Here is a 21,209-nt window from a genome sequence, read left to right as displayed (position 1 = left end):
TTAAGGTTTAGTCTTATTATAAGTTTTCGCTAAGTTTAAGTTAAGTCTACTGCAACTGGATTTCTTATGGACTATGTCAGTCCTGAATGTATTGGATTTGTGACCATTATGCTCATCCTTCAGTAGCGGGTGAAGCTCTGTTGGATGAAGTACAATGGCCTCTAGTCTATTTTATAATAATAATAATAATAATAATAATAATAATAATAATAATAATAATAATTTATACCCCGCCCATCTGGCAGGGTTTCCCCAGCCACTCTGGGTGTCTCCCAACAGAATATTAAAAACACAATACAATATCAAACATTAAAAACTTGCCTTCAGATGTCTTCTAAGAGTCAGATAGTTGTTTATTTCCTTGTCATCTGATGAGAGGGCGTTCCACAGGGCGGGCGCCACTACTGAGAAGGCCCTCTGTCTGGTTCCCTGTAACCTCACTTCTTACAGTGAGGGAACCGCCAGAAGGCCCTTGGAGCTGGGCCTTGGTGTCTGGGCTGGATGATGGGGGTGGAGACGCTCCTTCAGGTATACTGGACCGAGGCCATATAGGGCTTTAAAGCACCAACACTTTGAATTGTGCTCAGAAACGTACTGGGAGCCAATGTAGGTGTTTCAGCACTGGTGTTATATGGTCTCGGCGGGAACTGTGCAACATGTTCAAGTTACTTCCTCCACACACATGACAATAACCTCAGCCAACCAGTCCACGGTTACCTGCCTTCCTACTGCTTGCCAGTCTGGGGGGGCGGGGGCGGGTAGTACTGTCTATCAGCTCCTTCCTCCTCAGTATCTGTTGCTCAGCTTGCTGCCCTTCCAGACCCAATGGGAACCAGTCAACACTGCAAGCCAGTGTTCTCTCTGCTTCCGAATCAGAACTATTATTTAGTGTCTGCTTTGGCGTCACAGAGCCTAGGACTTGCTGATCAGAAGGTCAGCGGTTCGATTCCCCGCGACGGGGTGAGCTCCCGTTGCTCGGTCCCTGCTCCTGCCAACCTAGCAGTTCGAAAGCATATCAAAAGTGCAAGTAGATAAATAGGTACCGCTCCGATGGGAAGGTAAACGGCATTTCCATGCACTGCTCTGGTTCACCAGAAGCGGCTTAGTCATGCTGGCCACATGACCCGGAAACTGTACACCTGCTCCCTCGGCCAGTAAAGCAAGATGAGTGCCGCAACCCCAGTCGGCCACGACTGGACCTAATGGTCAGGAGTCCCTTTACTTTGCTTGTGCTTCAGACATGAACCTACAGCATGACACAATGATCTATCTTTTAGTGACTTAGGGCTTACGTAATTGTTCTGCCACACTTCCCCAATCTACATGGAAGCCGCTTTCTTTTGCAAGCCAATGTTCTACCAGGTTGTTGTTGTTTTTTTTGCAAACTGTTTTTTGGTTTTTGGTTTTGCAAAGCTGGATCTCCTTTGCCATTCTGTGGTAAATTAAGGTTACTAGATTTTTTTCAATGAATCTGGGGACAGTTATTGTTTGCTATGCACAGGTGAATACTGAGAAAGCTGTAAATCCGGGGACCGTCCCTGGGAAATGGGGACATCTGGTAACCTTATGCTAAATACCCATTTAAGATGAAATAAAAAGTGGGAGGGTCGCTGAAATATACTCAGAGTCGCAAAGTGATTTCATGCTCTTTATTCAGCTCATAGTGGTGAGGAGGAATGAATGGAAGTCCCCTCAAGGTGTCTGCTTTATATACATTATTTACACAATGGGCTGCACATGATTGGCTAATTCTGGAATTCTACTGTAAGCCAATCAGGTTGTGGATTCACTTATATCTGGAGCATGATTGGGTGGTTCCTGCCAACCAATCAGACTGCTGCATTGTTCTAGGACCAATCAGACCGATGCATTCTGAATCCTATTGTTCTAGGACCAATCAGACTGCTGCAATTTGGATCCTATTGTTCTAGGACCAATCAGACTGCTGCAGTTTGGATCCTATTCAACTCAGTACATAACAGTCGCACAACATGGAAAGTGGGGGGTGCTTGGTCACAGTATTCTAAAAATCATGTACAGTGGTGCCTCGCAAGACGAAATTAATCCGTTCCACGAGTCTCTTCGTCTTGCGGTTTTTTCGTCTTGCGAAGCACGGCTATTAGCGGCTTAGCGGCTATTAACGGCTTAGCGGCTTTAAGAAAAAGGAAACAAACTCGCAAGAACTCGCAAGACGTTTCGTCTTGCGAAGCAAGCCCGTAGGGAAATTCGTCTTGCGGAACGACTCAAAAAAGGAAAACTATTTCGTATAGCGAGTTTTTCGTCTTGCGAGGCATTCGTCTTGCGGGGCACCACTGTACATGTATGTGCAGATTCACAGCTCTACAGACAGTTAAGGCATTACCATGCATTAACTGCCTGCAGACAGCCATCTCACCATTAACTTTCATAGGCACTTATTTCCACTTATGGTGGAAATGTCAACCAGCAGCAGAATTTTAGAAGATGCCGTTCCTAGAAATTACCATATTTTTCCATGTATAAGACTCAACCATGTATAAGACAACCCCTATTTTTTTGAACCCAGAATTAAGAAAACAATTTTTTAAACATCAAACAGGGCGGTGGGTGGGGGTGGGAGCCAAAGTTTTTTGACTGATTATTTTAGCCAAAAAACATGGGAAAAAATAAGGTAATTTAATAACAGAACAAGAAATTATACCAATCATTTCATTAGCATTAGTGGGTACACGGGGTGAGCCAAATGAGTAAGATTTTGATTTTAAAAGAAGGCTGTGTTTAATGTTACCTGCCAGGATGGTTATCACAAGAAAACAGAAATATCCACAGGGTTGAAAAAAAAGATTATGGTATATAATTGTTTTAACTAAAATATTTTAGGTATACCATGGTTTGCTGCTCTTGGGGCATACAGTATGTAACACAATTCTGTATTGTATCTCCTTTGTTTATAATGTCATTCTGTGCTATATGCCTGTGTGAGGTGCAGTAAAAAGTGGGAAGGTCACACAACACGGTGAGTGGTCACATTATTTTAAAATTCACGTACAGCTCCCCACCTGTGCCAACAGTTAATGCACATGAATGGAAAGGGCAAACTCTCTGTTGACTTTCATAGGTGGAGGAATAATGAAGATCGCAAGAAATGCCTGGGAGAGGAGAAATTTTACCCTGCTTGCAAGAACTCTCTTAGCCCAAGGGACTTCGTTCATGTGCATGTGTGAAATTTGCCTCCCACTGTTTTTCCTAGGGATACAGTCTTCCCCTTCCCATGCAGGTTAATGTAGGGATCGCTTTCTTCCAATGAAAGTTCATCGAAGAAGTTAGATGAGACTGGATCCAGAGAAATGGCTGTCCCAGAACTCCTGCGGTAAAGAGGTCCTTGCTCAGAGGTCAGCAAACAGTACGTTTCTGAGCACAATTCAAAGTGTTGGTGTTGACTTTTAAAGCCCTAAACGGCCTTGGCCCAGTATACCTGAAGGAGCGTCTCCACCCCCCTCGTTCTGCCCAGCGCCGAGGGCCTTCTGGCGGTTCCCACATTGCGAGAAGCAAAACTACAGGGAACCAGGCAGAGGGCCTTCTCGGTGGTGTCGCCCTCCCTGTGGAACGCCCTCCCACCAGATGTCAAAGAGATAAACAACTACATGACATTCAGAAGACATCTTAAGGCAGCCCTGTTCAGGGAAGTTTTTAATGTGTGACATCTAACTGATTTTTTAGTCCTTGTGGAAGACGCCCAGAGTGGCTGGGGAAACCCAGCCAGATGGGGGGGTACAAAAAATCATCATCATCATCATCATTATTATTATTGTTATTGATTGATTTTTTCCAGTAGGGGACCAGTCCACTGTCCCTCAGACCTTGTGGGGGGCCGGACTATATTTTGGAAAAAAATAATGAACAAATTCCTATGCCCCACAAATAACCCAGAGATGCATTTGAAATAAAAGGACACATTCTACTCATGTAAAAACACGCTGAAATCCAGACCGTCCGCAGGCTGGATTTAGAAGGCGATTGGGCCGGATCCAGCCCCCGGACCTTAGTTTGCCTACCCATGTCCTTGCTGGAGGAGAGATTTTTCTCCAGCAATTTCTGGAGTCCCACCACAAAAGCATTCCCAGCATTGCTGCTCTGATCAAATGGTAGTGTTCCCTCTGTTTGCTTTGAAGCAAAACCAACTTGTTAGGAGATAAGGAGCATAGATCTCCCGCACATAACCTGTCTGCTTTCTACTGAGTTGAATAGGATCCAAAATGCAGCAGTCTGATTGGTCCTAGAACAATAGGATTCAGAATGCAGCAGTCTGATTGGTCCTAGAATAGGACCCAGAATGTAGCAGTTTGATTGGTCCACAGGAGCCACCCAATCTAGCTCCAGGTGGAAATGAATCCTCAACCTGATTGGCCTACAGGAGAATCCCAGAATTAGCCAATCACCTGGGGCCCGTTGTGTAAATAATGTATATAAGGCAGACATTCTGGGGGAACTTCCATTCCTCCTCACCACTATGAACTGAATAAGGAGCATGAAATACACTCTCGACTCTGAATATATTTCACTGTCGTTTGGCTCCCACACATTTGACTATCTCACTAACATGCTATGAATTGGATTTAAAACAAGTGAACAGAAACAAAACAGAGAAGAATGAGAAATATACCAGGGAGGTAAAGGTACCCCTGCCCGTACGGGCCAGTCTTGCCAGACTCTAGGGTTGTGAGCTCATCTCACTCTATAGGCCGGGAGCCAGCGCTGTCCGCAGACACTTCCAGGTCATGTGGCCAGCGTGACAAGCTGCATCTGGCGAGCCAGCGCAGCACAAGGTACGCCGGTTACCTTCCTGCTGGTAAGCGGTCCCTATTTATCTACTTGCACCCGGGGGTGCTTTCGAACTGCTAGGTTGGCAGGCGCTGGGACCGAACGACGGGAGCGCACCCCGCCGCGGGGATTCAAACCGCCGACCATGCGATCGGCAAGTCCTAGGCGCGGAGGTTTTATCCACAGCGCCACCCGCGTCATACCGGGGAGAGTACCACCCAAAAAGAATAAAATAAAATAAAAATCAGGTGTCCATAATTACACCATTCAAAATGCTGGGTATTATTGGCGCAATCAAAATATTATTATTTATTAAAATTGTACACTGGCCTTCATCCAAAGTTCACAGGGCGCTTCATAACATAAAAATAAAAAATGAGAACACAAAATGCATAATAAAACAAAAACAAAACAACCTCACTCCTACATTTAAAAAGCCATAGACTGTTAAACAGCTCAATGCCTGGTTGAAGAGAAAAGTTTTCGCCTGGCGCCTAATGTAAGGGTGGTGCCAAGCAAGTGTCCCGGGAGAGAGCATTTCACAAATGGGGAGCCACCACAGAAAAGGCCTCTTATCGTGTTGCCAGTTTCCAAACCTCTCATGAAGGGGTTCCTCTTGAAGGGCTTCAGATGATGATTGCAGGGAATTTTTTTTTCCTGGGGGGGGGCACAGGGGTACGCATACCCCTAAACATTTTGAGAATCTTTGTATTTTACTGTATTTATTTTTCCTGATTTGAACTATAAAATGGTGATTTTCTAGAGTCAAAATGAGAGTACCCCTAAACATTTTTTAAAGAAAAAAAGCACTGATTCCAGGGTCCAGGTTGGTTCAAATGCAGAGAGGCAGTCTTTGAGTTCCAAATAGGAAGTCAAAATATGAAGAAAACATTTATGTTGGAACTAGTGTTTTTTTTCCTTAAAAAAATGTTTAGGGGTACTCTCATTTTGACCCAAGAAAACCACCATTTTATAGTTCAAATCAGGGAAAATAAATACACTAAATGGACAAAAGTACAACGAGTCACAAAATGTTTAGGTGTATGCGTACCCCTGCGTCCCCCCCAGGAAAAAAAACATTCCGTGGTTGTAACACATTTCTGGGTAAGTGTGCTTAGCTTCCTAGCTCGAGGCTGTTTTTGCATGACCGGTGGAAACAGTATAAGAGCTACCAGACCAAATCCTGAACTTTCCTGAGCATATTATGGTATGTTTGCCTGAGGTGAAAGCTGTGAAACCGAAAAGGAAATTCCGTTTACTGTACTAACTTCAACTTTCGATTCCAGGTTTATTGAAAATATATATTACAGCATTATTTCGGAGAAAAATAAGACAACTCTTTTCAAAGTTCACAAGGGGACAGCATATAGATCGCCGGACACAGTGCTTCAAAGCAAACGGGGCTGTCGCAAGTGTGAGCCAACCTCTATTTTTGGACTGTGTGGATGTATACACGGTAACTTACTAAGGCCAACAGTAAAAGTCCTTAATCCAGAGTCCAAAAAATTGGAGGGAGACCCTAGAAATGTAGCAGAAGCATTTCCGCACACTGGTTTCGATAATCTAGTTTGTGCAGAAATGATTCCACTAGATTCATAGAGTGTTGTTTGGAGGGGGTGACACCTCATCGCTTCGTCATTTCTCGAACTGTCTCCAGTTCTTCTATGGGCTTCCATTGCTGGTTGATTGTTAGATGCTACCAGGCATTTTAAGACAAAAACAGGGGAAAAGAGCAAAGTGTTAAAACAAACCCAACCCAAACTCAAAGCATATCATGTAGCAATTTCTCCCCAAATACCAGTTATGTTGTACATTCATGATTTTCATTACAAGGGCAGCTAACCGTAGAAGCAAGCCATCGTTCTCCTTATCGTATTATTCAGATGAGCAGTTGAGCATTTTGCATAGTACTCCTTTAAAAATCTGGATTTTAATTTATTTTACCTGTTTCTATTTTATCTTGTTGCTAAGTCACTTTGAGACTATTTGTATTAAGGGACAAATAAATGCACTTAATCGTCATCGTATAAACTATATATTTACTAGATGCAAAGCTTTTTTTCAGCCATTGCCATTATAAGAGGGCAAGGGAGGTGTTCATGGTGAGTTCCGGCACTTGTTTTTTCTAGAAAAATAGCACTGGAATGTAAATCTTTGTCATAATTATGAGCATGATTTATCACACTTTTAAACTGCCCTTCATCAAGAACGATCACATTGCAGTTCACAAACATTAAACGTGGCATTGGGTCCAGATCTTTATTATTTAGCCAAAAGCCATCAATTGTACAAAATAAAAGAATAAATTGCTCAGAGCATGATACAAACAAAAGTGTATTTTTGGCTGAAGGGTGATTTCCACCTAGCTCATACTCACAAGTAAATTCACTGACATAAATGAATCTATTCTGAGCAGCATTAATGTTAGAGAGCATTCTTACAGTGCAATTCTATCCTTGTCTATGCAGAAATATGTCTTCTTGCATTTTAATGAGGTTTGTTCTCATGTAAGAGGGATTAGGATTGCAGCCGCAGTAAAATAAAATAATGGGAAAGAGCAAAGTACATGCTATGTGGCGCTTATTTTTTCATGGATTGTGTCCTCTATTTTAAAGGAGGAAGGAGCAGGCACCTGGTCATTTTCTTAATGGAGAAGTCACTCAAAATTTTTGGAGGCTGATAGAATACTAAATTATATTACAAAAAAAATAATAATATTATGTTGCCAGAGCAGTTTAAATTTATGAGAAAATTTTAATAAAAGCAACAAAAAACCAATTCCATTCAATTTTAATGTTCTTCTTTTGTTTTCGGCAGGTGCAAGATTCCTTTGCTCAAACAAGCCTTATGGAAAAATTATTATGAGGCTAGTAATTTACAAATTAGTTTACGTTTTCCATAACCAAAATTTCCACTCGAAATAAGTTGCAGAATTTTGAAACGCAGGTGCAAATAGTGCCTAAGTTAATACTTTAACTCAATGCTCCTCTATATACTACAATTCTGTTGACACATTAGCAATTCTTTAAAAAAATCAACCACACACCCGGCTAATAGTTCTGTACAAAACCCCACCATTTACTTAGGGACTAAATGCCCTATAATAATTAATTTCTTGGTCAAGTATTTTCATTACCTTCTGGGGTTTGGTAGGATCCACATATTGCCACGGTTCTGGGTCAGACTTGCTTAAACTAAAAATGAAATGTCATGATCAGAAATGACGCCCTGTAATTAATTGTATTTTTAAAGGTTTCTTTAAATAAAAAATTAGTGCATTTCCACGAAACAGGATCTTATAGCCCCGTTTAAAACACATCTACTCGGAAATAAAACTCCCGAATTCAAAGTTCAGCTAAGCTGAAGGAAGAATGAGCTTACATCAAATCGGGTTTTCTCAGCGCGTTCCAGCCAGCGAAGGTAGCTCCGAATCCAGCAAAACTCACAAACCCGATCAGAGGAATAAGCTGGAAGACAGGAGAAAGTCAGGGGTGTTTCCCCACCCCCCCAAATAATTTAGTAAGGTCTGGGCGATGCATAAGCAAATCCTTAAAAGTTAAGCTCCGTCTCTGCTCTCCAAAGATGCGCTTGGAAAGGATGGCGAGGGGGGAGGGGCAGATGCTTAGCCAAAAGCCTCTTTTCCCAGCGCCTCCTCGCAAGGAGAAGGATTTATCCGTCCATCCCAAGGATGCTCCATCTTCTCCTTGGCCAGACTCCATCCGTCTGGCACCAGCATCCCTGCATCTGCTCTTAAACTTACTTCCTTCTTCTTCATCAGCAGCTGGAAGAATCCCTTGTTCGCCATGGTGAGATGCAGGCGCACACCTGGGAGAAAAAAGCAAGGTCCATCAGCATCAGTCAGCATCCTGGGTACCACTCAGGGCGAGAGGGGCCCGCATCCCCCTTCCCAATTTAATACGTCCGTTCAGGTGCAACACCATACGCACCCGCAATGATAACCTGGCTGGCTGGATCCGCACTGAAGTTCAGGAGGACGCAGCTTCCCCTTTATATAGCCCGCTAACGCCCAAAGGGCTGGATGTGGCCCAAGTCACGTAGTCCGGACGAGACACCCAGCGCAGGAACCGCACCGGGATCCTGCCAATGGGTTGCGCGTTGCGCAGGGGTGGGGCGCCCCCTGCTGGATTCGTGCAGCTGCGCCACTGGAGGAGGGAGCCTGATTCCCACCCCGGTAATCGGAGGGAGATGAAGTGCCCCTTGTTGCAGGAAGCGATGGGGCACTTAGATTACCTGGCCCTCCATTAAATTAATAGGCACGTTGGTTTTGGTTTTGTTCATATTGTGATTTTAGATTTGTGAACCGGCCTAAGATCTAGGCATGTAAAATAACCATAATAATAAATGTGCATTACTTCACCAAAGGTCCGTATAGTTAAAGCTATGGTTTTCCCAGTAGTGATGTATGGAAGTGAGAGCTGGACCATAAAGAAGACTGATCGCAGAAGAAATGATGCTTTTGAATTATGGTGCTGGAGGAGACTCTTGAGAGTCCCATGGACTGCAAGAAGATCAAACCTCTCCATTCTTAAGGAAATCAGCCCTGAGTGCTCACTGGAAGGACAGAGCGTGAAGCTGAGGCTCCAATACTTTGGCCACCTCATGAGAAGAGAAGACTCCCTGGAAAAGACCCAGATGTTGGGAAAGATGGAGGGCACAAGGAGAAGGGGACGGCAGAGGACAAGATGGTTGGACAGTGTTCTCGAAGCTACCAGCATGAGTTTGATGAAACTGTGGGAGGCAGTGGAAGACAGGAGTGCCTGGCGTGCTCTGGTCCATGGGGTCACGAAGTGTCGGTCATGACTAAACAACTAAACAACAACTACAACTTCAACATGTGGGGTTCCTCTTGCTGCTTCTGCCCCTAAGCCTTGCAACACTGGCACTCCCTACACATAAGGGTTGCGGGTGGCGCTGTGGTCTAAACCACTGAGCCTCTTGGGCTTGCTGATCAGAAGGTTGGTGGTTCGAATCCGTGTGACGGGGTGAGCTCCCGTTGCTCTGTCCCAGGTCCTGCCAACCTAGCAGTTCGAAAGCACGTCAAAGTGCAAGTAGATAAATAGGTACCGCTGTGGCAGGAAGGTAAACGGTGTTTCTGTGTGCTCTGGTTTCCGTCACAGTGTCCTGTTGCGCCAGAAGTGGTTTAGTCCTGCTGGCCACATGACCTGAAAAGCTGTCTGTGGACAAACAATGGCTCCCTTGGCCTGAAAGCGAGATGAGTGCTGCAACCCCATAGTCGCAAGCACAATTCCCAGGTTTCTTTGGAGGAAGCCCTGTGCTTTGAAATGCACGGTGTGTGCCGCCCAAGTCTCAAGTGCAATTATCCTCCCCCTGGCAAGGTTTATAAGCCAGTTTTTAAAAATTGACTAATAGTCTGGAAAGAGCTATATCGAAACTTACTGGAAGAAATGGCTAAACTTGCCGGAAGAATAATAAATCAAGATAACAAACTTTTAATAAAAGAATGGAAATGGTTTATTGAATATTTAAAGGTCAATTGTAAACAGATAAGAACATTGGCAGGATTATTGATAACCTGCTGTTTCATAAGAGTATATATTAAATAAAGTAGATGAAAAACAGAGCAAATTAAGTTAATTTGGATATGCAGAAGATTTTAAAAATAAATTTAAGGAAACGCAGAAAGAGGGGGAAGGAGGTCAAGTTTTGAAATGTTAAAGTAATTGTAAAATTAGTGAAAGCTATAAACCTGAAAAGCATAAATAAATTTTTTTAAAATTATGGAAAGAGTTTTGCCTAGTTGGAGAAATTGCCTGGAGATCATTAGATTGCCTGGAGATATTTTATTTTAACATCTTTATTGAAAGTTCAAAAGCATAATTATATGTGCACTAAACATTGTGAGACGTAAATTAAAGAGAGAAAAAGAAAAAGAGAAACAGAACCCGTGTAGAAGGGAAAATATAAAGGGGGGGGGGACCCAGAGACCCCCTTGTTATAGCAGTTAAAACAGTTTCCCACTGAGCACACAAACAGGATTTGAGTGACAGTTGTCTCCCCTCCTGCAGTTTTCAGCAATTGTTGTTCAGAGGCTTCCTACCTCTACCATAGAGGCAGAGCATAGCCACCAGGGAAATATAGCCTTGCCCTCCATGAATCTGTGCCATGCAAAAGGGCCCATTGTCTCATACCCATTTTGGGCTGTGTGCCTGCATGCTGGAGTTTCCCTTACTTCAGAGGTATAACTTTATTATTTAGTACCTGTTTTGCTTGTGCTTCAGACATTCCTCATAAAGCATGACACAATCGCAGGATGAATCTTTATTTATTTATTTTAGGTCTCTTACTGCAGGCACGTCCAACAGGTAGATCGTGATCTACCAGTAGATCAACGTAACTGTAATAACTTTCTGTAACTACCCAATCACTGAACATCACTTTCAATCCCTTATTTGCATATGTGGACCTGAGTGAAAACTATCTACAGTATTCCCCTGCTGGCCCACGGTGAGAACTTCAGTACATAACACTTGTGGTCAAGCGGTTGTTGCTGGGGGGGGGGGGAGGAGATTCCTCCCTTCTCCGATCAAATGTTAATGCCCTGTATATTTTCTCTGAAGTAAATATCAACTTGTCAGGAGAATAGATCTCCCACACATAACATGTCGTTCGGCTCTCAAGCCTGTGCCTATCCCTCTAACATGCTCTGAACTGCATAAAAAAATACATGAGAATAAAAAAAAAGAGTGCAGAAAAATGAGCAATATATTGGGGAAACTACCACCTAGAAAGAAGGCAGCAAAAAAACCCCAAAAAAACAAAACCAATCCAGGTGCCAAGAATTCTCGGATTCAAAATGTACACATGCTGAATTTGCAGAATATTTTCTGTATGTTTGGATTACTGATATGTTTTTTTCTCAGCACTGACTTGATGTTGCTGTTGAATATGAGCTCTGAGCCACAAGGACATTTTCGTTTCTAATCTCAGTTCAGCTATGTGCTCAATAAATAGGCTTAGGATCCAATTAAACCAAATACCAGTAGCGGTGGCAAGGCAATTTTGGTCAAAGCAGTAATCAAGATTGGGCAGTGTGGCTGTAGTTAGGATGTTGGACTAGGACCTGTCAGACCAGGGTGTGAATCCCCATGCAGAGCTCATCCAGACTTCAGCTTTTCCCATCAAATTTCCCAGGGGAAATCCATTCTTTACGCTGAATTGGAGCAAATGTCAACTGCATTTTCCACGGATTGATGTTCGCTCCGATTCAGCACTAAAGAGCAGGTTTTCCTGTGGAATTTGGTGGGGCAAACAGAAAACTATGGGAGAAGCAGGAAATTGCTTGGACTTATTTATTATTATTATTATTATTATTATTAGAATTTATATACCACCCTATACCCAGAGGTCTCAGGGCGGTTCACAGAATAAAATATAAAACAAACCAATAACACCCTCCCCCCCACCACAAAACATTTAAAAAGGGCATAAGATGTCAAATCAAATCAACCAAATGCCTGGTTAAAAATGAACATTTTTGCCTGGCAGTTCTAAATGTGCTTCTGATGCATTTTGATTATTGTCTGAAACTAGCTTTTTTTTTTAATTACTTTGTATGGTGCTTTAAGATGGGACGCGGGTGGCGCTGTGGGTTAAACCACAGAGCCTAGGGCTTGCCGATCAGAAGGTCGGCGGTTCGAATCCACGTGACGGGGTGAGCTCCTGTTGTTCGGTCCCTGCTCCTGCCAACCTAGGGGTTCGAAAGCACGTGAAAGTGCAAGTAGATAAATAGGTACCACACCGGCGGGAAGGTAAACGGTGTTTCTGTGCGCTGCTCTGGTTCTCCAGAAGCGGCTTAGTCATGCTGGCCACATGACCCGGAAGCTGTATGCCGGCTCCCTTGGCCAGTAAAGCAAGATGAGCGCCGCAAACCCAGAGTCAGTCATGACTGGACCTAATGGTCAGAGCTCCCTTTACCTTTATGATGCTTTAAACACTGGGAGCTGCCTTGAATCCCAGTTTGGGGAAAAGAGGGGATATAAAATTATAGAGAGTTGGAAGGGACCTCAGGAGTCATATAGCCCAACCTCTTGCGATGAAAAAATCTCAACACATGGTTCCCCATCCAATCTGAAACCATACCAGACCCTGCTTAGCTTTAGCTAAATAAATGAACTCCACTTAGGACTTACAAGAAAGGGAGCAGGGAGTGAACTAATCCTTTTCTGCCTATGCATCACATTTCTTTGGGTTGTTTTAATAGTTTCTGCAGAGAGGACTGAGCCAGTTTTTCTTATTAAACAGAAGCAGGTGCTTAAGGCTGAAAGGCTGATTTTCCAGCTGGTTATGTGGTTTGCTTTCAAGGCATGGAACAAGTGGAACTGGGCATGAGCCATCAGCTGGACATCATCTTGGGTTGGTTGTGGTGGGTCAGTGTTGTTGTGTGGATAAAATGTGGAGAGGGAGAATTCTGTGCACCACTAAGCAACTAAGAGGAAAAGCAGACGCCTTTCCTCCGCTCTTGCAGTCCTGACAAAAATTGTCCCCATCTCTCGTGGCTGTTATTAAACTCCTCAAGGAAACGTTCCGTGGGTTGAAATAGAAAGCTCCTTCCAGGGACTGGAAGCAGTTGTGGGGTAAATCAATTTTTGTGCATTTTGTGATTGTGCATTTTCTTATCTCACGTGGAAAAAAACTGGGAGAATGAAATTTGTTCTTTTTAAGTATTTTCTAAAAAGGAAAGTGTATCAACACAAAGGCAGGTAGAAAGAAACCCAGATATGTCTCCAAAGAAAAGATTAAAGAGACTCAGTCAGCTGAAGTTAGAGAACTAATTTAAGAGCCCCTGCTCCGCAGTATAATAATAATAATAATAATAATAATAATAATAATAATAATAATAATAATAGATTGCAACCATGGTAGGATTGATCTTTGCCCCTGTTAACCAAAAAAGAAATTCTGTTTGCTGACCTAACTTTAAACTGAAACTCCAAGTTTATTGAAAAGGTAAATTACAGTATTCTTTAAGAGAAAAATAAGCCAACTCTTTTTAAAGTTCACAAATCGATAGAATAAAGTTCACTGAGCTCCACGCTTCAAAGCAATGACATCTCATCCCTTTGTTATTTTTCTTACTTTCTCCAGCTCTTCGATGGGCTTCCATTGCTGGTTTAATGTTATATGCTACCAGGCATTTCAAGACATAGAGACAAAAGAGCAACACGTTAAAAAATGCAAACACCCCCACCCCAATTATCTAGTTGCAATTCCCCCCAAAATATTGGGTAATTTGTACATTCATGATTTTCATTACACAGGAAGCTATATATGGAGTAAGCCATTGCTCTTCATACTGTATTGTTGGATGAGCAATTTAGGAAGTTTGTAATGTATAGTTTGTTTTTTAATAAATAAATGAATTTGGCTTTTAATACAGTACATTTTTCCTGTTTGCATTTTACCTTCTTATTAAGTCGCTTGGAGACGTTTATATATACATAAAAAGACCAACAAATGCAGTAATTAAAACATTATAAACTAGATCTTTACTACATAAACCATTCAAATAATATTGGCCATGAGATAGCCAAAGTCAAGCCCTTCTTCACTTTATCACACGAAAACCATCCTTTGTCAAGCGAGATTGCACTGCAGTTTACAAACATTAAAGGTGGCATTGTGTCCAAATCTCTATTATTTAGCATAATAATAATAATAATAATAATAATAATAATAATAATAATAATAATTATTTATTTATTTATACCCCGTCCATCTGGCTGGGTCCCCCCCAGCCACTCTGGGCGGCTTCCAACAAAACACTAAAATACAATAACCTATTAAACATTAAAAGCTTCCCTAAACAGAGCTGCCTTTAGATGTCTTCTAAAAGTTTGGTAGTTATTTTTCTCTTTGACATCTGGTGGGAGGGCGTTCCACAGGGCGGGCTCCACTGCCGAGAAGGCCCTCTGCCTGGTTCCCTGTAACTTGGCTTCTTGCAGCGAGGGAACTCCCAGAAGGCCCTCGGCGCTGGACCTCAGTGTCTGGGTGGAACGATGGGGGTGGAGACGCTCCTTCAGGTATACAGGACCAAGGCCATTTAGGGCTTTACCATTTAGAGCATGCACCACTCTGGCGAGACAGTCCGCGGGCAGGTAGGGTCTCAGCCTGCGTACCAGATGGAGCTGATAAACAGCTGCCCTGGACACAGAATTGACCTGTGCCTCCATGGACAGCTGTGAGTCCAGAATAACTCCCAGGCTGCGCACCTGGTCCTTCAGGGGCACAGTTACCCCATTCAGGACCAGGGAGTCTTCCGTACCTGCCCGTCTCCTGTCCCCCAAAAACAGTACTTCTGTCTTGTCAGGATTCAGCCTCAAAAGTTCAACAGTTGTACAGCCACTATATTAACACATCAGCCTACATTAAAAATCACTAATATTTCTGAATGAAACCCCACAATATACTTAGGAACTATAACCATTCGTTTCTTGGTCAAGTATTTTCATTACCTTCTGGGGCTTGGTAAAATCCACATCTTGCCATGGTTCTTGGTTGCCAGACTTATTAAAACTAAAAATGAAATGTATTGATGATCAGATATGCTGAAATGACATCTTGTACTTATCTGTATTATTACAGCCCCCCCCCCTTTAATCACTTTTACAAAACTGGTCCTTACAGCCCAGTTTAAAATACATCTACTTGGAAATAAGCTCCCAAGCCGACATTTAAAAAATCCTGTAGCTGATTTAAGATGAAAGAAGGGCTGTGTTGCTTACACTACATCAGGTTTTCTCAGAGAGTGCCAGCTGGAATAGATTGCGAAGCATCCAGCAAGTCCCGCAAATCCAATCAGAGGAATCAGCTGGAAGACAGAAGTAAGACAGAGATTTCTCTTGGCAACATCAAGGTGAAGTATTGGTGTTACTCATATAAAGTGCCATCCCTCCTCTAAAGACGAGTTTGAAAGGATGACAAGTGAGGAGGAGATGACTCTCAGAAAATCTCTCTCCCCAGTGCTTGCATTCTCCTTGCTTGGCTCAATGAAGAACCTTATACAGTGGTACCTTGGTTCTCAAACTTAATCCGTTCCGGAAGTCCGTTCCAAAACCAAAGCGTTCCAAAACCAAGGCATGCTTTCCCATAGAAAGTAATGCAAAATGGGTTAATCCGTTCCAGACATTTAAAAACCCCTAAAACAGAAATTTAACATGAATTTTACTATCTAATGAGACCATTGATCCATAAAATGAAAACAATAATCAATGTACTGTACTATAAAATAAATAAAACAGTATTGTAGATGATAAAAATAAAAATTATTTTTTTTTTCTTACCTGCCTGATGATAGTCATTGTGGATATCCATTTCCACAGTCACACAATCAATCAATCAATCAATCAATCAATCAATCAATAGCTGAACTGGGTTCCACACAGTCACAAAAACAAATGAACCAAAAAAGCCTCAAAATCAAAAACGCCAAATAAATAGCAAAAACAAAAGCGCCAAACTTAATCCATTCTGGAAGTCTGTTTGACTTCTGAAATTTTAGAAAACCAAGGCGCGGCTTCTGATTGGTGCAGGCGCCCCAGAAAAAATAGCCGACAGCTGGATCTGACATTCGGCTTCTGAAAAACGTTCGCAAACCGGAACACTTACTTTTGGGTTTTCGCCGTTTGGGAACCAAGGTGCCACTGTATGCTTATATGCTTATATGCAGAGGAACGGATGATAACCCAGACTCCATCCACCTGGCATCAGTCCTGCATCTGCTCTAAAACTTACCTCCTTCTTCTTCATCAGCAGCTCGAAGAATCCCATATTCGCCATGGTAACAAGCAGGGGCAGACCTGGGGGGAAAACCAAATTCCAGAGATACCTTCAGTAAGCATCCTTGGGTACCACCCAGGTAAGAGGTATGCACTGCTTGACACTCCAGCTTTTTTATATACACTTCTCCGTCCCAAGATTTAATAAGTCAGTTCTAGTGCTTTCCCCACAAGGACAAACTGGCTGTTTGGATCTGCTCCGAAATTCAGCAGGAGGCAGTTTCCCCTTTATATAGCCTGCTAAGCGATGACAAACCTAGACATCACCTTGCCGACAAAGGTCCGTATAGTTAAAGCTATGGTTTTCCCAGTAGTGATGTATGGAAATGAGAGCTGGACAATAAAGAAGGCTGATCACTGAAGAATTGATGCTTTTGAATTATGGTGCTGGAAAAGACTCTTGAGAGTCCCATGGACTGCAAGAAGATCAAACCTATCAATTCTTAAGGAAGTCAGCCCTGAGTGCTCACTGGAAGGACAGATCCTGAAGCTGAGGCTCCAATACTTTGGCACCTCATGAGAAGAGAAGACTCCCTGGAAAAGACCCTGATGTTGGGAAAGATGGAGGGCACAAGGAGAAGGGAACGACAAAGGACAAGATGGTTGGACAGTGTTCTCGAAGCTACCAGCATGAGTCTGACCAAACTGCGGGAGGCAGTGGAAGACAGGAGTGCCTGGCATGCTCTGGTCCATGGGGTCACAAAGAGTCAGACACGACTAAATGACTAAACAACAACAACAACACCTGACAGCTGGATGTGTCCCAAGTCACATAGCCTGGAGGAGACACACAGTAGAACAGGGGTAGGCAACATAAGGTTCAGGGACCGGATGCGGCCCAAATCGCCTTCTCAATCCGGCCCACGGACGGTCTGGGAATCAGTGTGTTTTTACATGAGTAGAATGTGTCCTTTTATTTATAATGCATCTCTGGGTTATTTGTGGGGCATAGGAATTCGTTCATTCCCCCCCCTCCAAAATATAGTCGGGCCCACCACATGGTCTGAGGGACGGTGGACCGGCCCACAACTGAAAAAGGTTGCTGACCCCTGCAGTAGAGGAACTGCACCCCGAACCTGCCAATATATATATTTATACCCCAAACCTGCCAATACATATATTTATACCCCACCCATCTGACTGGGTTGCCCCCAGCCACTCTGGGCGGCTTCCAACATATATTAAAACATAATAAAACATCGAACAATAAAAAGCTTCCCTATACAGTTTCCCTGTAGTTCCTTATCTCCTTGGCTCAGGGGTCACATAACTGCATACCCTCCAACATCTCTCCCATGAAAATAAGGGCGTCCTAAGGAAAAACGGGACTTTGGGGATCAAATCAGAAACCGACATGGCTTCTGTAAATCCGGGACTGTCCTTGGAAAATAGGGACACTTGGACGGGCCCTGATCCAGCAGCGCTCTTCTTATGTCCAAGACAATTAATCCAAAACAATATTGGGCCTTCTCTGCAGCGACTCCCCGTCTGTGGAATGCTCTCCCAGGGAAGTTCACCTGATGCCTTCATTATACACCTTTTAATTTTTATTTTATTTTATATATTGTAGTTTTTATGTTGATCTTTTCTGTGAACCGCCCTGAGACCTCTGGGTATAGGGTGATATATTATTTTTATTAATAATAATAATATCATCAACAGGGTCTAAAATCCTCTCTTCACACAACGGAGAAAATACACACCCTTAAATCTCAACAACACCCCCCCAAATATATATATATATAGAGAGAGAGAGAGGTTTGCAGAAAAGGCTGCTTTAGGAAGGGGAATGTAGGACAATGAGTGAGTAACCCCCCCCCCCTTTCTTCAACAAAGGTTTCTTGGCATAAAAACAGACCCACCCCCCAAGATCTGGGAGGGCAGAACAACTACACAGCCAGACCCCCAAACCTAGTGCCATCCCAGCGACGCCAGTAGTTCCCAACCTTTTATTTGGCCGTGCCCCACCTAAGCATCTCTAAAATCCTGATGCCCCCCCCCGCCATCTAATTCTTATTATTCAAAAAGCGAACTCCTATTCACCTGGAGGAAGCCTAAAAGGCCCTTCACTTGGTCTAACCCATTCTCAAATTGCCCCCCTTAAAAATCAAATTGCCCCCCCCCGGTGGTGGGGCGTGCGCCCCACATTGGGAACCCCGGCGCTAGGCCCAAAGCAGCCTGGAAATAACCGACGCCCGGCATCTCTTTGCTTCTTTAGCTCCACTTGGATTATGGCATGCCAGGCTTTTGAACCCGGCTGCATGGCGGGCCATTGAATAGGACTAGGCCAGGATCCCCTAAACACACGGTTGTTGTTGGCGCTTAACAGATGCCCCCTCTGGCCATGTTTTATTCCTGTCTCCATCCTCCCATTTTGCAGCCGCCATCCACTCTCTGTGCCCCCAGCGGACTAGGCCTGCCAGGCTCAATTTCACGCTCAATTCCTCCCCCCGTTCTCTTCACTTCTCTCACCGGAACCGGTGGTTTATTTTTAAGACCCTTGACAGCTAGGAGTGGCGGAAAGTGATGGAGTGGAATGGTCCGTCTCTCTTTTCCACCTGCAATGCAAAGAGCAATACACCAAGCTGGGCAAGGCTGCTTGTCCCAAGGTGATGTTGCAAGCGAGAATTGCAGAGGCAGCGTCCCATAGGCTAAAAGGAAGCCAACCAAGTTGCTGCAGGGGGAGGATAATATTTTAAGGGATGGGGGCTGCAGAGTATGGGATGCTCGTTTTTGAGTGGCTTTGAAAAGAGGAAGATCAAAGTGTTCTGGGGCTTAATTTACGAGGAGTTGAAAAAAATGTTTGGAATAACTTTTTTAAAAAGACCAGAGGCATTTCTGTCAAGCATTGTTGGCAGGGTCATCCCGAAGGCCTTTAGGGAGGTATTCTTATTTGCAACGGCCGCAGCTCGGACTTTGGTGGCAAAGGGGTGGAAGGAACAAGAAGCCCCGACAATAACGGACTGGCATTACAAGCTACAAGAATTTGCTGAAATGGCACAGCTAACAAATACCCTGAGAGGCAATTCAAAACAAAAAATTATGGAAAAGTGGGATATAAAACATATGTTCAAAAATACAGTAAAGGTTCGCTATCTGTGCTAGTGTTTGATTGACGTTGGAGTGAGACTGAGTTGAGAAATAATACATATTGATATAGGAATGTATTAGATACTATGTTAAGAAAAATACAATAATAAGAGTACATTCATTTGTAAAAAAGGAATATACAACGGGAAAGACAGGAAGTCTAGTGTGTTGGTATGTATATGATTTGGGGGGGGGTTGTTTTTTCTCTTTGTTCTTTCTTTTTGTTTGTTTCATTTTCTTTCTAGGTATATAAAATTTGTATATAATTTTTGTATACATGTTGGAAATTATATCATAGTAAGTCCTGTAATGTAATATGACAACGTTTACCGATGTAATATAAGAATGTTAACAAATAAATAAAATGCAAATTCAAAAATAAAGGAGAAAAAGAAAAAGCACGATTTTTTCCTAATTTTACCATCATCATCATCATCGTTCCACTTCCCATTCAAAAGCAATTTACAGTATAATAAAATATTAATAACAATAACAATAAACTTTTATTTGTATCCCGCCCTCCCCGGCCGAAACTGCGCTCAGGGCGGCTAACATCAAATATATAACACTGGTATAAAATCAAACAAGAATCAAATTACCTCCTAAAAACAAGTCAGGATCAAATTAAAATGTGAGCAGTTTTATATACAAATCAGTTACACATACAAAAACATTGGAATGAAGTTATATGGCTTTAGTAGAAATGTTATAAGGATTTAAGTATAAATAGATTAATGGAATTTTAAAGGTAAAATAAGGTTAGAATGTGTTAAGATAATTATACAACAGATAACAGAGGAAGATGGAAAGGAATTGCTGAAACATTTGACAGAAGTGGAATACAAAGAGGGAGGTGTGAGGAGGTCGGTGAAATAAGTGAATGAAAGATAAGATATTGAAATTGTTTGAGTGTTTTAAATTGTTTTTGTTTGGTTTTGTTAGTTTAATGTGTTTAGTGTTATGTAGTATCTTTATATTGTATTGTATTGTTTTTTCCCCTGTTTTTGTTTGGTTTTGTAGTGTTTAAATTGTTCAAAAAGCAATAAATATTATTAAAAAAAAGCATTTGGGCATATATCAGTACACGATTTACATCTGTATATAAACATATACATGCACTATCTCCCCCCCACCGCAAAAAGTAAGAGGGTTTTAAACAGAAGCAGACCATACATAAAACTAATTGTGGCCTCCCTGTGGAATGCCCTCCCATCAGGTGTCAAGGAAATAAAAAACTATCTGACTTTTAGAGGACATCTGAAGACAGCCCTGTTTAGGGAAGTTTTTAATGTTTGATCACATTATTATTATTATTATTATTATTATTATTATTATTATTATTATTATTATTATCATCATCCTGTTGAGAGCCGCCCAGAGTGGCTGAGGAAACCCAGGCAGAGGGGTGGGGTATAAATAATAAATTGTTGTTGCTAATAAATTGTTGTTGTCGCTATTATTATTATTATTATTCAAATGCAATACAGATGCCGGCTGAGAAGA

General features: G+C 42.5%; 2 protein-coding genes across 3 annotated transcripts; both read right to left on the bottom strand.

Moving 5' to 3' along the window:
* Positions 1 to 6,068: 6,068 nt before the first annotated feature.
* LOC310663873 (normal mucosa of esophagus-specific gene 1 protein-like) lies at positions 6,069 to 8,832 on the bottom strand. Its single transcript, XM_083412361.1, has 5 exons — positions 8,748 to 8,832; positions 8,561 to 8,625; positions 8,182 to 8,267; positions 7,937 to 7,994; positions 6,069 to 6,496 (listed from the first exon to the last, which is right to left on the bottom strand). The coding sequence occupies exons 2-5, from the start codon at positions 8,603 to 8,605 to the stop codon at positions 6,425 to 6,427; spliced, it is 261 nt and encodes an 86-aa protein (XP_083268487.1). The 5' UTR covers positions 8,606 to 8,625; positions 8,748 to 8,832; the 3' UTR covers positions 6,069 to 6,424.
* Positions 8,833 to 13,757: 4,925 nt separating this feature from the next.
* On the bottom strand, positions 13,758 to 19,250 carry LOC310663872 (normal mucosa of esophagus-specific gene 1 protein). 2 transcript variants are annotated; one of them, XM_083412359.1, is made up of 5 exons: positions 19,089 to 19,250; positions 16,573 to 16,637; positions 15,564 to 15,649; positions 15,294 to 15,354; positions 13,758 to 13,965 (listed from the first exon to the last, which is right to left on the bottom strand). In XM_083412359.1, the coding sequence occupies exons 2-5, from the start codon at positions 16,615 to 16,617 to the stop codon at positions 13,894 to 13,896; spliced, it is 264 nt and encodes an 87-aa protein (XP_083268485.1). In that variant the 5' UTR covers positions 16,618 to 16,637; positions 19,089 to 19,250; the 3' UTR covers positions 13,758 to 13,893. The 2 variants fall into 2 exon arrangements, with proteins under 2 accessions (XP_083268485.1, XP_083268486.1); XM_083412360.1 differs by lacking the exon at positions 19,089 to 19,250 and adding an exon at positions 18,660 to 19,028.
* Positions 19,251 to 21,209: the final 1,959 nt, after the last annotated feature.

The sequence above is a fragment of the Podarcis tiliguerta genome (genome assembly GCF_965153285.1).
Source record: "Podarcis tiliguerta genome assembly, chromosome: 14".
NCBI lineage: Eukaryota > Metazoa > Chordata > Lepidosauria > Squamata > Lacertidae > Podarcis > Podarcis tiliguerta.
Note: the sequence above shows the minus strand (reverse complement) of the source record. Positions and strands in the feature narration are given on the sequence as shown.

Excerpts from the sequence above, each read along its gene's own strand:
- LOC310663873 (XM_083412361.1), bottom strand. The coding sequence starts at position 8,605 with ATGGCGAACAAGGGATTCTTCCAGCTGCTGATGAAGAAGAAGGAA. Across the intron at positions 7,995-8,181 it reads CTGAGAAAACCCGATTTGAT|TTTAAGCAAGTCTGACCCAG; the intron begins GTAAGCTCATTC and ends TTTCATTTTTAG. Across the intron at positions 6,497-7,936 it reads ATCCTACCAAACCCCAGAAG|CATCTAACAATCAACCAGCA; the intron begins GTAATGAAAATA and ends AATGCCTGGTAG.
- LOC310663872 (XM_083412359.1), bottom strand. The coding sequence starts at position 16,617 with ATGGCGAATATGGGATTCTTCGAGCTGCTGATGAAGAAGAAGGAG. Across the intron at positions 15,355-15,563 it reads CTGAGAAAACCTGATGTAGT|TTTTAATAAGTCTGGCAACC; the intron begins GTAAGCAACACA and ends TTTCATTTTTAG. Across the intron at positions 13,966-15,293 it reads ATTTTACCAAGCCCCAGAAG|CATATAACATTAAACCAGCA; the intron begins GTAATGAAAATA and ends AATGCCTGGTAG.